The sequence below is a fragment of the Vidua macroura genome, chromosome 2, assembly GCF_024509145.1.
Source record: "Vidua macroura isolate BioBank_ID:100142 chromosome 2, ASM2450914v1, whole genome shotgun sequence".
In the NCBI taxonomy this organism is placed as follows: Eukaryota; Metazoa; Chordata; class Aves; order Passeriformes; family Viduidae; genus Vidua; species Vidua macroura.
The window spans coordinates 382,920-397,424 of record NC_071572.1 but is presented as its reverse complement, the minus strand read 5'-3'; the positions used below and the strand labels follow the sequence as shown (position 1 = coordinate 397,424).

Sequence of the window (14,505 nt, the reverse complement as noted above, 5' to 3'; positions counted from 1 at the left end):
GGTTAACCACGCCTGGAATTGTGCAAAATTATCCTCCCTGCAAGGAAATTCCTGGTGGCTTTGTCCTGTCTGCAGGGTCCTGCCAGGCCCTTTCCTTGAGTCTTCCCCAGGGCTGGTCTCCTCCTCTGGAACATCTCAGCTCAGCCTGCTCCTTATCCCAGCTGCTGAGTGCACAAGGAGGTGAAAGACAAAGGGAAACCACAGAATCCCAGACTGGAATTCTGGATTTGGAATTGGAATTTGGGCTGGAAGGGACCACAAAGCCACCCAGTGCCACCCTGCCATGGCAGGGACACCTCCCATTGTGCCAGGCTGCTCCAGCCCCAGTGTCCAACCTGGCCTTGGGCACTGCCAGGGATCCAGGGGCAGCCCCAGCTGCTCTGGCAATTCCATCCCAGTCCCTGCCCACCTTCCCAGGGAAGAATTGCTTCCCAATATCCCATCAAATCCTACTTTGAAGCCATTCCCTGGCTCCTGTCCCTCCAGGCCTTGTCCCCAGTCCCTCTACAGCTCTCCTGGAGCCCCTTCAGGCCCTGCCAGGGGCTCTGAGCTCTCCCTGGAGCTTCTCCTCTCCAGGTGAGCCCCCCCAGCTCTCCCAGCCTGGCTGCAGAGCAGAAGTTTCACATCCCTGTGAGCATCCTGGAGCTCCTGGGCTGAGCCCCGTGTGCTGGTGCTGCTGTGAAGGGGATGTTGGCAGCTCAGACTGTTTGCTGGCAAAATGGAATTTGGGGATGGCAAATACAGTGTGCAGGTCCCGGGCTGAGGAAATGCAGGTGGGGAAAGGCAGTGACAGCTGGAAAGCACTTGTAGAAAAATTGTTCTGTCCATTATTGCTGTGGGCGCTGCTGTGGAAAGTCAAACAGAGCAGAGCAAACAGCCAGTGCTGGGAAGGCTCGTGGGGCTGTCAATGATTAAAGGGAGGCAGAGAGTGGCTGGGAGCAGGGACCAGCTGGAGAGCAGGCAGGCTGGGGGGCAGCTGGCAGGGTGGGAGTGAGGGAGAGCCCCGGGGGAGCACAGGGCATGGCCCGTGTCCTGGGCCACAGTGAGGGCAGCAGGGCCAGCAGGGCGATCTGCCCCTCTTCCCTGATCTCAGGAGAGCCCTCCTGGAGTATGTCCTGTTCTGGGGCCCCAAAACAGGGACATGGAGGGGCTGGAGCAAGTCCAGAGGAGGCCACGGAGCTGCTCCAGGGCTGGAGCCCCTCTGGAGCCAGGCTGGGAGAGCTGGGGGGGCTCACCTGGAGAGGAGAAGCTCCAGGGAGAGCTCAGAGCCCCTGGCAGGGCCTGAAGGGGCTCCAGGAGAGCTGCAGAGGGACTGGGGACAAGGCCTGGAGGGACAGGAGCCAGGGAATGGCTCCCAGTGCCAGAGGGCAGGGCTGGGATGGGAGATTGGGAATTGGGAATTGTTCCCTGGCAGGGTGGGCAGGGGCTGGGATGGAATTGCCAGAGCAGCTGGGGCTGCCCCTGGATCCCTGGCAGTGCCCAAGGCCAGGTTGGACACTGGGGCTGGAGCAGCCTGGCACAGTGGGAGGTGTCCCTGCCGTGGCAGGGTGGCACTGGGTGGGCTTTAGGGTCCCTTCCCAACCCAAACCTCTTTGTGATGATGAATAAATGACACTGCCTCACTTCATTCTTATTCTGATCATCATTTGTGTTTTGTACCAACCTCACAGTTCAGTCCCTTGTCCGACATTCCTTTGGTATCAGCTGACCCCACACAGCCCCCCCAGAGATTCAGCTGGGCTGGTGTTGATGGATTTGAAAGAGTTTTTCTTCCCAGGAAGGGAGAAGTGTCTGCAGCAGCACAACGTTTTTACCAGTAGAACTTCATCTGTTCTGCAAGACAAAAAAATGGGTCCTAAGGAGTTAAAGGAGTTAAAGAGCCTGACTCTGACACAGAGTCTGATCTGGGATCCTCTGATGCATTCCACTGAGATATTTGTTCTCTTTATTGTTTTAGGATCAGCCACTGAACTCCTCTGCCTCTGTATTTTGGGATTTCAGTGTCTGTGAAAGTCCAGGGCCCTTCCTTGTAACCCAGCATGCATGGTGTGATGCTGAGGGAGGTCACACGTTCATTGGGGAAGTTTGCTGTATCTGGGAATTGGACACAGGCTGATGTTATGACCTGGTCTGAGCACACAGAATCCTCTGTTTACGCCTCCATATCCTCACCACCAGACACAGCAGCCCTTGCCCCGGGTAAACAGATTCCATACACTGATCTCAGCCTGAGAATGCAGCAGGCCGTCAGTGAGGCCAGCAGGAGCTGGATGTTTCAAGTACACGACGTGGGACACTATAAAGGGATACAGGGCTTCTCAAATGATGAGAGAAACCTCCCAAAATGCAGCTTTGAGTCTCCCCAGATCTGTACTGAGTGTCCCAGATTTGGGGCTAGCTGTGAAGACCAAGGTTCCATGGCAGGAGGTGATGGCTTGACGTGGCCCCTGAAGCTGTGGAGCTCACCTGCTCTAAGGTGAGCTGAGATGCTCTGTCAGTGCAAACAAGGAAGCTTCAAACCAAATCCCAACGCCAGCCACACATCCCAGATCCCAAACACTTCATCTCCACTTTCCCTGGGGGGTGAGACCGTGGGAAGTGTTTGTAGCTTTTTAGGTCATGCCGAGACAAACCCTCAGCTTTTGCCCTGGGCAGCTGTTCCAGGGCTGGGCACCCTTTCCATGGGGAAATTCCTGCTGCTGGCCATTCCCTCTCCTCCTGTCCCTGTTCCCTGGAGCAGAGCCCGACCCCCCCGGCTGTCCCCTCCTGGCAGGAGCTGTGCAGAGCCACAAGGTCCCCCGAGAGGTGCAGCTGGCCTGTGACAACAGCACAAAGCCATCTCTCCATGAGCAGCACAGGTTCTGAGATCACTCAGCATCACAGCTGCTCGTGTACTGGTTTTAAATTCCCCTGGATCTTTCTCCCGTCCCTTCTGGAAGCAGAATCATCTGATAATGTTCTGCTAGATTGAATTTTGACCAGTTTGATGGCATTCTAGTGATTTATTTTGAAGAAATCATTGCAGAATTGCAGAATAATTTTGTTACCGCCTCTCCTCACAGCTCTGCCCTCATTTCCTTGTGTTGTTAGTGAGATGCCTGCTGCAATATTTTCCAAAAATCCCATTAAAACAGAGTGATAAAGGAGAATGGACACATTTGGCCTTATGAGAATGAAACTACTTCAAACTGCAGAACATAATATCTGTTGAGGAGATCAAAACACGGACTCTTCTAAACCTTTTCAGAATTACATCCCTGGAAGTGTTCCAGGCCAGGCTGGAAAGGCCTTGGAGCAACCTGGTCTGGTGGAAGGTGTCCCTGCCCATGGCAGGGGTGGAACAGGGTGAGCTTTAAGGCCCCTCTCAACCCAAACTGGCCTGGGATTCTATGATTCTGTATTCTGGAATTTTGGTATCTTTAAGCTTTGTGAAACAAGGTGAAGAAAAATGTGAAATTCATACGCCACTCATGCACCTCAACCCTGCCTCCTTGATCCGGATGTGGCCAGGCAACCTGGAAACCCTGAAATGAATTCTTTCTAGGAAGGAAATCCTCCTGCAGAGCAGACCATAGCTGTCCCTGCCCCTGGCAAGCACCTGGATCCATCTGGCCCGCTTTGGGCAGCTGGGAATGCTCCAGAAATCAAAGTGGGCTTTTCAGTGACACTTTCTGGTTGCTTTGGCAGAGCAGTGGTCTCCCCACAGGTAATGCTGTGCCCTCTCCCTGCCAGCCATTCCTGGTGAGCTGTGCTGTGGATGGGGAGCTGGAGGAGGACTGGGAGGAACGTTCCCCTCAGGAATGACTCTCGTTTGTCCAAGAGTCCCCAGCGTGGTGCTGGCTCTGGGGGCTGGGCACTGCTGCCCTGGGGACCACCCAGCAGCAGGAGTCTCACAGCTTTGCCTGGCATTCTTTCCCCATCAGGGTACATTTATTGCATCCCAGTTGTTATTCAGAATCCCAGAATATCCTGAGGGAAAGGACCCACAGGGACCATCCAGTGCCAGCCCTGCCCTGCCCAGACCCCCACCAAGCCCAGCCTGGGCACCCCTGGCAGCGCTGTCCAAAGGCTCCTGGAGCTCTGGCAGCCTCGGGGCCGTGCCCATTCCCTGGGGAGCCTGGGCAGTGCCAGCAGGCTCTGGGGAAGAAGAGCCTTTCCCTGCTCTCCAGCCTGAGGTGCCCTGGCCCAGCCCCAGGCGCTCCCTGGCTGCTGTCCCTGTCCCAGAGCAGAGATCGGAGCTGTCCCTGCGCTGCCCCTCGGGAGGAGCTGCAGCCCCGGGGAGCTCTGACCTCAGGCTGCTCCAGGCTGAGCTGAGCCAGGGACCTCGGGGGGCCCCTCCAGACCTTCCCCATCCTCGTGTCCCTCCTCTGGACCATGTCTGAGAGCTCTGGACCTCTTTCATGTGCACCTCTCAGCCTGGCAGAGGTTTGGGCCGTGCCTGCTCTGAGCCTGTTTCCAGCCAGGGACACTCGGGCTGTGCCTCTGAACCTCTCTGCCCTCTCCCTTCAATACGGGCAAGCAGAACCCGCTGTTTGCAGATGTCTCTGGGACTGTTTGATTTTCCATCCCGTGCACTAAAAGTGGAGTCTGCTGCCTGTACAGCCCCACTCCCTGTGCCCTGGGCGTTTTCTGAGCCCCCGTGGGTTATTTCCCTGATGGACCAAGCCAGGCATTAGCTGTGTCAATGTTTGCCCCTGCAGAGCTCATTCACTTGGCAGGAGGGGTGTGGGGGCCACGGGGCTCCCGTGCGTCGCTCATGGCAGCACAGGAAATTGGCTGATTCCCCTTGGCTTTACTGGGGCTTGTGCTGATTCCAGTTAAAGTCACCATTTCTCTCCTGGAGCTGCCCCCACACCCTCACCTCTGCAGGAGCTGCAGCCGTGCAGGTGTGAAAAAGGAGTGGGAGCATCTCCCTCTGTTATTCCTTCCATGGTCAGTGCAAAGGTCATAAGATGTTGTTCATCGGATGATGAATCCCAGAATCCCCAAATCCCCGGGGCTGGAAAAGCCCTCCCAGCCCAGGCAGTCCCAGCTGTGCCCCGTGCCCACCTTGTCCCCAGCCCAGAGCTCTGAGTGCCACCTCCAGGGGACACCTGCAGGGATGGGCACTGCAAAGCTCCCTGGGCAGCCCCTGCCAAGGCCTGAGCAGCCTTTCCATGGGGAAATTCCTGCTGCTGGCCAAGCTGAGCCTGCCCTGGCCCAGCCTGAGGCCGTTCCCTCTCCTCCTGTCCCTGTTCCCTGGAGCAGAGCCCGACCCCCCCGGCTGTCCCCTCCTGGCAGGAGCTGTGCAGAGTGAGGAAACGGGAAGGCAAGAGAAGGGGAAGGGAAAGGGGAAAGGGGAAAGGGGAAAGGGGAAATGGGAAAGGGGAAAGGGAGTGGGAAGGAGAAGATTTGGTTGAATGGAGCCTACAACATTTCGGTCTATCAGCCTGACCACTCTAAGGAAGCTCCTGTAGAAATTGAGATTGTCAGAAAAGGAATTTTCAGCCCTGAGCAGAGACAATAAAGGAATACAGGAAATGTCTGTAAGATAAAAAATGGGGAGGATATGATCCATATGAGTAATTATTCAGCTTCACTCACACTACGTAAACCAGGAAGGGGAGAACACGCCCTGAAAATGTCAGGATATTAAAGATATATTAAAGAATATTCATAAATTGGTATTTGAAGTCACTGCCAGCACAAACCTTTCTATGATTTTGATCAAGTAAAGAAGTAGTTTTTAAAATGAGCTTATAGTGGAATTATGGAACTCATCACTGCTGGATGTGGTGGGATCCCAAAGGATGTGCAAAATGATCAGACAGGTCCATGGGTGAGAGATTTTTTGTTTTCTATGAAACACGGTGGCTGAGGTGCTGCCTCCTGCTCAGGAAACCTCTGAATTGATTGCCAGATGCTGGGACATGTGCCAGGGGAATGATAAGCTGAAAATGACCTTCCTAAATGGCCATTAATAGCCATTCTTCATGGCAAGGATGGCAAGATGGAGGATTCTTCAGTTTACTCAGTAGAAGAGAACTCCAGAGTGGTTTGGTTGGAGAGGAACCTTAAAGGCCATCCTGTTTCACCCCCTGCCATGGGCAGGAACACCTTTCACTAGAGCAGGATGCTCCAGCCTGGCCTTGAACCCTTCCAGGGATGGGGCAGCCACAACTTCCTTCAATCACCCTGTTTTACAGTGTGAGATTGTTTATCGTACCCCATATGCTCCAAATCTTACAATTCCTCTGCTTTGTGCCTCAAGAGTTGCCCACACCAAGCTTCCCACAGGGATGTCTCCCTGCCGTGCTCCCACCGAGCCACTCTTGCTGGTTTTCTGCTTAACTCCCTTTCCCAGACACGTGGGCACTGCTGTGAGTGGGGAGGGTGTGAACAGCTTCCATCTATTTTCCCATCTTTAAGAAAATAGCAGGAGCTTTCCCAGGGGCCCAGCCGGGGTGGGCACAGCCTGCCCTTGGCACCGGCAGCCTGTGCTGGAAGTGTTTGTGCTTTGAGGATGAGCCAGAGCCATAAACTGACTCTGCAGGGCAGAGTTCAGGGGGTCAGTGCTGAGAGGAGTGTGGGAAGGGAGGGCGAGGAGGGAAGGAAAAGGGCTGCAGGCTTGGTCATGGAATCCCAGAATCCCAAATCCCCGGGGCTGGAAAAGCCCTCCCAGCCCATGCAGTGCCAGCTGTGCCCCGTGCCCACCTTGTCCCCAGCCCAGAGCTCTGAGTGCCACCTCCAGGGGACACCTGCGGGGATGGGCACTGCAAAGCTCCCTGGGCAGCCCCTGCCAAGGCCTGAGCAGCCTTTCCATGGGGAAATTCCTGCTGCTGGCCAAGCTGAGCCTGCCCTGGCCCAGCCTGAGGCCGTTCCCTCTCCTCCTGTCCTCCCATGTGCAAACCTTTACAAGAGCCCATCCCTGGAGGGGTCCAGGGGAGGCCTGGACGTGGCACTCGGTGCCCTGGGCTGGGGACAAGGTGGGGTTTGGGCACAGGCTGGACTCAGTGGTATTGGACACGTCTCCAATCTCAGTGATCCTGGCATTCTGTGAATTTCCTGGTGTCCATGGAGGGCAGTGCCCCAGCACAGATGGGTTTACAGCTGCAGAAGTGTCTTTTAGGGCCAGAGGCTGCATTTTCTACAGACACCTCACGTGAGACAAACCCATTTGCTCTCCCTGGCCTGGTTCAGGCGCAGAAATAGTGGTTAAATTCAGTTTCCACCCCACAGCTGGGGGGCAAAGATAAACTTATTGCCACAAGACATCTTGACACAGACAGCTCCTGGGCCGCCCGAGGGGACACCTGGGGCTGTGTTTGCCTTTGTGACATCCAGTGTGTTTTTATTGTGCAACATATTATGATTTTAATTAAACATTTTGTGTCTCACCGGTCAAGGGGAGACAGCCAGAACTTCCCCTCTGTCATTCCCTTGGAGCAATGCTGAAAGCACTTCTCTTGCAAAATTTATGACTTCCACTACAGATTTACCCTCCCAATAAAAATTACGTGTATTGCCAGCACTGTGGCTGCAGCACTGCCAGCCATAAATCACCAGGAGCCATAAACATGTCACCAATAAACTATCAGGAGAAAATCCTGCCTGCTGGGAGAGCAGCATAAATGGAAATGCTCATTTACTGCACACACTCCTCCTGCTGTTTGCGCACGGGAGCCGGGGCTCACGGCTCGGGTGATTGGGCAGGGTCAGCGTTATAAGGGCTGCCCTGCGGGCACGGGCACGGGCACGGGCACGGGCACGGGCACGGGCACGGGCACGGGCACGGACATGGACATGGACATGGCATCTCCCTCTGCTCCTCGACACGGCTGAGCCTGCGCTGGCCCAGGAGCCCCTGGCACCCTCGGTAAGTGCAGGCAGCTCCTGAGCCCCTTTGGTGGCACAGTGACACGGGTGGGAGCTGTGCCCAGCGCTGCTCCCTGAGCCCCTTTGGTGGCACAGTGACACGGGTGGGAGCTGTGCCCAGTGCTGCTCCTGAGCCCCTTTGGTGGCACAGTGACACGGGTGGGAGCTGTGCCCAGCGCTGCTCCCTGAGCCCCTTTGGTGGCACAGTGACACGGGTGGGAGCTGTGCCCAGCGCTGCTCCCTGAGCCCCTTTGGTGGCACAGTGACACGGGTGGTCCCCGTGGCCCCAGTGCCACTCGGGTGGTCCCCGTGGCTCCGTGGTGGCCGTGGGTGGGATGTGTGGAGGGAGGGGGCTGTTGGCATCCCGTGTGGAGCCATCGGTGGTGTCGATGGGCTTGGTGTGAGATCCAGCTGCTCTCCCACTCCTGGGGGCCCGTCTCAGCCGTGGGAATGGCCCTGGCCATGGTCCCTGTCCCAGTCTCCAATGTCAGCAGTGCCCTGCTGATCCTGCTCCCTTCGCTGAGCCCTCACTTGGTTGTTGGGTAGGCAGCAATGCTGCTGTGAAAACAGCAAGGGCTCCTCTTTGGGAAGAAGCAGATGTCTGAGCCTCACCCGGCCCAGCCCCAGCTCCCAAGGCCCTGCTCCCGCCCTCGCTGACAGTAACACCAGAATTTGGAGCTACTGGTGAACATCAAAGTCAGACACGGGCAAAAATCAGGAAGTGGCTTTAAAGGCATGAGAAGGAACGACACCATGTCCTGCATGAGGGTTCTGGTGCCTGGCCTCTTCTGCCAGGCAGGCTGGGCTGCTCCTGGGGAGCAGGAGCACCTCGGGCACCGGGCAGGAGACACCCTCTCCGTGGCTCAGCAGCCACCTCGCAGGGCTGCCACCAATCTTTAACTTGGCATCCTCCAGGAATGGGAGGTTTGCTTCCTCCTCAGGGCCTGGCTGCACAAGAAAGTTGCAATTGCCATCCCATGACAGACAGCCAGGAGATCTTTTCTGCCCTGGTTTTGTGGCTCTGTGATTCTGTGACAGACACGTGGCTGCTGTAAGTTGAGCTGTGTTACCTACACACATAGAAATGCACATAAACATGCCTGCCTGGTTGTTTACACATTTGACACATTACATGTGTGTATATTTATACACATCCCTTACAGACACACACACAGAACATGGAGGGGTAAAACCGTCTGAGGGTGGAATCTGCATCTGTAACGTGTTGGGGCACATAACAAAGCAGAGCAGCTCAGGAGGGAGCAGAGTGAATAGATCCTGTTTCTGAGTGACTTCTACACAGTGGTGGGAGTTGCTGGTGTTGGACAAAGTCAGGTTTGAGGGAAGGTTTTCTTATAAGTGAAGCATCTCCTACAGACCCAGGGAGTTCTCACCAGTCCCCTCTCTCCTTGGTGCTCTAACAGTCTCTTTGTCCACCTCCGTATTCCTGGAGAGCTGTTGAAGCTCAGTGTCTCTGCAAGCTCTGGATGCCTGCCAGAAGCTGCACTCAGGGACACAGGCCTGCACACACTCAGATTCTTTAGGTTTTTAACCCAGGCCCCAGACGTGACTGAGTTGCAGGAGTCAGCAGATTGAATTCACTGCTCAGGCAGCAGAATCGTGGAACAGATAGATCTGGGTAGAAAGGGTTAATAGATAGGTAGAAAGTTAAAGAAATAGATAGGTAGAAAGTTAAATAGATAGGCCTGGGTAGAAAGGGACCTTAAAGCTCATTCAGTGCCACCCAGTGTCCAGCCTGGCCTTGGGCACTGCCAGGGATCCAGGGGCAGCCCCAGCTGCTCTGGGCACCCTGTGCCAGGCCCTGCCCGCCCTCCAGATGTTGTTGCATTGGCAGAAAGGGGCAACTCTTACCTTTGGGGAGCTCTGAGCCAGCAGCGAGGACCAGAGGTACCTGTGGGCTCTGTGGAACCATCGGGGGATGCAGCAGCTGCCCAGGCACAGCCAAGCCCCCCCCGTGCTGCCCAGGCTCTCCTGAGGAAGGGCTGAGCACCCTTCAGCACCTGGCACACGTGGCTCTGCCCCGCCTGGAGGAAATCAAATGATTTGGGGTTTTCCCCAGGTCCCATCAGGTATGTGCTGCTTTTGCCCCAGAGCAGGAAGATGTTTGTCCTTGCTAAGCTTCAGGATTTATTGTCACATTAGACTCTCAAGCTGAGAATCTAATGAAGAAAATTGTATTAGGACCCTAAAAAATACGTCATGGAAGAATTGTCTGTTATTCAAAGATGAGCTGTGTTACAGCAAACCCTCTGGCTGATAATGCAGACCCACTGTGGCCTGAGTTCTGTATCCTGTGGAAGGTGAAGGAAGACTGAAGTCACAAATATTTTTTTGCATGAATTAGCTCGTCTTGCACATTTGCTGCTTTCCCCCAGCCAGAGCAGGTGACTCTGTCACTGAGGGGCTCAGGGACCCTGTCAGCCTGTCCAGCATTGTCACAGGAAATGTAGGAAACTGGATTGTGCCAAGGCTCGGAGGTTCATTGGAAAATTCATGTTGGAGAGACTTCTGAAGATCTCTGGTCCAGCACCTGCCTCATGCAGGGCCAGCTGGGACTTCTCACGGCTTTGCCAGTCGGGTCCTGAAAACTTCTGTGCGTGGAGATGTGCAGCCTCTGGGCAACCTACTCCAATGCTTGATGGGGAAACATTTCTCATTTAATTCAGTCTAAACCTCCCTCATTTCATCTTCCACCTGCTGCCTCCCATCCTTCTTCCACACTCAGCTGTGAAGATCCCGCTCCAGCCTCCTTGATGCCTCCTTGGAGGAAGATCCCTTCAAAACTTCTCTTCTCGGGGCTGAGCAAGCCTCTTTCCTGGATCTCTTATTCCAGGGCGTTCTCCACCCACCTGTCCCACTGACATCCTGCTGAACTGGAGCAGACACTGCCGGATCTCTGCCAAGGCCTCCCTGCCCTCTCCTCTGGATCCTGGTGTAAAACACCCACCGTATCCCGTGTGCCCCCTCCCCTCCAGTTCATCCCCAGGGCCTTTCCCAGGACCCTCCCCAGGGCTCTGAGCCTGGAACATCTTGTGCTTTGCCTTGTGCTTTGCCTTGTGCTTGCCTGTTCTCAACAGGTGTCCCAGGCACCACGCAGCGCCTGTGTCCACGTGGGGTTTTGCTCAGTTATTCCCTTCCACCTGGCAGTAAAGGTTGTGAAAAGTTGCGTGTGAGTACCACTGAAAACCCACCTTGCCCCAGGACCCATCTTCTGAGCTGAGAGGGTCTGGTGGCTGACTCTCTGCTCTGTTGGAAATCATGGAATCCCAGGCAGGGAGAGGCCTTAAAGACCCTCCTGTTCCCACAGCTCCACGGGCAGGGACACCTCCCACTGGTCCAGGCTGCTCCAGTCTGGTGTTAAACACTCGCAGGGATGGGGTAGCCACAGCTTCTCTGGGCAGCCTGTGCCAGTGCCAGTGCCAACAAATTTTGGATTTGTTTCCAGTGTTGATTTCCTAAATAAGAAGTGTCAGGGTTAAACTTTCACAATTTTCACGTCTTTTGATCTCCAGCTGGCATAAAAAAGCAGCCTTGGCTTAGCAGCTTGGTCATGGTTGGGATGAGCACAGAAAAGGCGTTTGCTCACTCCACAGAGCATCTCAAACTCTGGAATTTGGGGACAACTGTGAAATGGTGGAATGTTTTTCTTTTCATTCTAAAGCATTTCAAGTTGTTTTTTTTTTTTCTCCTCTTTTTCAACAAAAACTGTCCATCCTTTTCCTTCAGTTTAGGGTTTAATGGGTGAGCAGGAGTGTAGCTGTATGTGGCACTGTTCCCAAACAGCACAGGCATCCCTGCAGGGCTGGTGGGGAGGTGGAGGGATGTGCAGCTCCTCTGTTCAGCGCAGAGTCCAGCTACGTGGAGTTTGTGTTGTTGGTTTGTTTTAGGTCTAGGCCATGTGAGAGCTGAGCTGGGATGGAGCATGACTCACACACCCCGTGGGAATTCAATGGCTCCTTCCATCAGCCTTCAGCTTTCCTCATGATGGGCATCCCGGGCCTGGAAGCCCTTCACCCCTGGATCTCCATCCCTTTCTGTGCCCTCTACCTTACTGCTCTCTTGGGGAACTGCGTGATCCTGTTCATCATCAGGAGGACCCCCAGCCTTCACGAGCCCATGTACTACTTCCTGTCCATGCTGGCAGTCACCGACCTGGGCCTGGCTCTCTGCACCCTGCCCACCACCCTGGGCCTCTTTTGGTTCGACGTGCGCAGGATCGGCTTCGACGCCTGCCTCGCTCAGATGTATTTCATCCACATCCTGTCCTTCATCGAGTCCTCCGTGCTGCTGGCCATGGCCTTTGACCGCTTCATCGCCATCTCCCACCCGCTGAGACACCCGGCCATCCTGACCAAGAGCACCGTCCTCAAGATAGGCCTGGCCATTGTGCTGAGGGGCATGGTCTCGCTGCTCCCCATTCCCTTCCTGCTCAAGAGACTGACCTACTGCGGCAAGACGGAGCTGTCCCACTCCTTCTGCTTCCATCCTGACATCATGAACCTGGCCTGCACAGATATCAAGGTCAATGTCTTCTACGGGATGATCATTCTCTTGTCCACGGTGGGGATGGACTTCATCTTCATCGTGCTGTCCTACATCCTCATCATCAGAACCGTGGTCAGCCTCACCACCAAGGAGGAGTGTCTGAAGGCTCTCAACACCTGTGTCTCCCACATCTGTGCTGTCCTCGTGTTCTTCATCCCCATGATCGGACTGTCCATGATCCATCGCTTTGGGAAGAACGTTCCTCCCCTCGTTAACACCTTGGTGGCCTACACCTACCTCATCATTCCCCCCGCTCTCAACCCCGTTATCTACAGCATAAAATCCACCCACATCCGGGAGGCTTTGCTCAGGGCCCTGTGCAGGAAGCGTGGCTCTGACTGGTAGTTTCCTCCACCAGTTCTGCCAGAAAGTGCTGGTGGACTGGGCTCTCTGTCAGACCTCTGGGCCTGGGCTCTCTGTCAGACCTCTGGGCCTGGGCTCTCTGTCAGACCTCTGGGACTGGTTCCTTGGTCAGAGCTCTTGGCCTGGTTTCCCAGTCAGAGCTGGTGGATGCTCTCTTGGTGCTCCATCCATGCAGGTCATTGCCAGAGGAAAGAAGTGCAGATCCATGGGATGCCGTCCCTCATCCCAGAGCTGTGAGCTTTCATGTTATGTCCTAGCCTGGTGCTTTCCTCCCTTCCTGCACAGAGCATTTCTCATTAGGCCTTGTTGAGGGGCCCAGAGCACTCTCAGCCCTTGAAAATCATGCTCAGCCATCATCCAATTGTCTGGAGTGCCGTGTCCATCCCCAGTGACAAAACAGCTGCTTGTGCACTGCTTTTGGAATCTTTGAGTCTTACCAGCTTGCCAAGTCTAGTTAATGTCCCAGTCATTGTTCTGCCTTGAATGTCATGTATGTGCAGCATCTGCAATAAAATCCATCTATTTGCTGTGAAAGGTCATAAGATTTGAGGAGGCCTTTTTTTCTGTCTATATGATGCAGAAAGATTAGGCTGGAGCTGCCTAAAATCTTCAGGGTGTGCCGCAGATGAGCAGGACTGGATGAGCCAGGTGTGTCTCTGGGTGGGCTTGGGGGTCTGGTGGGGCTGGAAGCTCTCTTGCAAAAAAAGAGGGGAGATCAAAAACATTGTAGGAATGGCTGAACTTCCTGACACTCGTGCTGCTGCCTTCCATCTGAGCGCTGCTGGTGCTGGCTGTGCCCCTCAGCAGGATGGGAGGAGATCCCCAGGGGCATCCAGAGGTGGGAGATGACAGCATGTCCCAGCACCTCCTTGCTCTGCTGGAGGCTGGGTGTGAGCCAGGCAGGCAGAAAGTTTCATGGTTCTCCTGGCTCCCACAGACAGAATAAAATGTCTCAAAATCACAGAACAGAATCACAGAGCCACTAGGGTTGGAAAAGCCCTCCCAGACCTGTGACTGATTGCCCACCTTGTCACTCACACCAGAGCACCGAGAGCCACGTCCAGTTGTGAATATTTCACTCCTCCAAATGGCAGAGCTGTAGTTCTGTTGATCTCAAACCACACTTTGGCCAGTCTTGAGCACGGTGGAGAAGGAGCAACAGTCAGTGTTTACTTTGGAGGGATGAGGCAGCAAAGGCACCGGGACAGGATCCCAGCCCTGAACTGTCCTGGTCTTGCCTGATACTGAGCACTTCATCAGCCCAGATCAGACTTTCTATTCTGCTCCACATGTGCAGTAGCTGGAGAGAAAAAAATTGAGAGAAAAAAATAATGGAGCGGAAACAGCTCCATAAAAAAGCAGAAAGAGGGCAGGGAGGATTCCTAAGGGGAGGATTCCCAGGCCACTGCTTGCTCTGTGTTGTGCTCATTATCTCGCTGTGTCCCAGGGTCCCTTGCCCAGGGTGAGACACCAACAGCACCCAGGGGCTCAGCCTGGGGAGCAGCTCCCACTGCCACTGGGGAAGGGGAGAGCTCTGCTCAAATACTTCTGGTCTAAACCGGAGCTTGCAGGAAAAATTTACAGAAGAGAGGAACAGCCAGGAGAAAAGAGCTTTGCTGTGGAGATGCCTGGCTTGCAGCATCCTCACACGGGATTCTGAAATTGATGATTGAGAGTTCTGAGAAGATTCTGAGTCTGTTCCCATTCTGAAAACTTCCAGAG

The 14,505-nt window shown here is 54.8% G+C and overlaps 1 protein-coding gene across 1 annotated transcript; it reads left to right on the top strand.

Moving 5' to 3' along the window:
- Positions 1–11,558: 11,558 nt before the first annotated feature.
- Positions 11,559–12,934, top strand: LOC128822424 (olfactory receptor 51G2-like). Its single transcript, XM_054004127.1, has one exon. It carries the CDS (start codon positions 11,791–11,793, stop codon positions 12,763–12,765), a length of 975 nt encoding a protein of 324 aa, XP_053860102.1. The 5' UTR covers positions 11,559–11,790; the 3' UTR covers positions 12,766–12,934.
- Positions 12,935–14,505: the final 1,571 nt, after the last annotated feature.

Excerpts from the sequence above, each read along its gene's own strand:
- LOC128822424 (XM_054004127.1), top strand. The coding sequence starts at position 11,791 with ATGGAGCATGACTCACACACCCCGTGGGAATTCAATGGCTCCTTCCAT.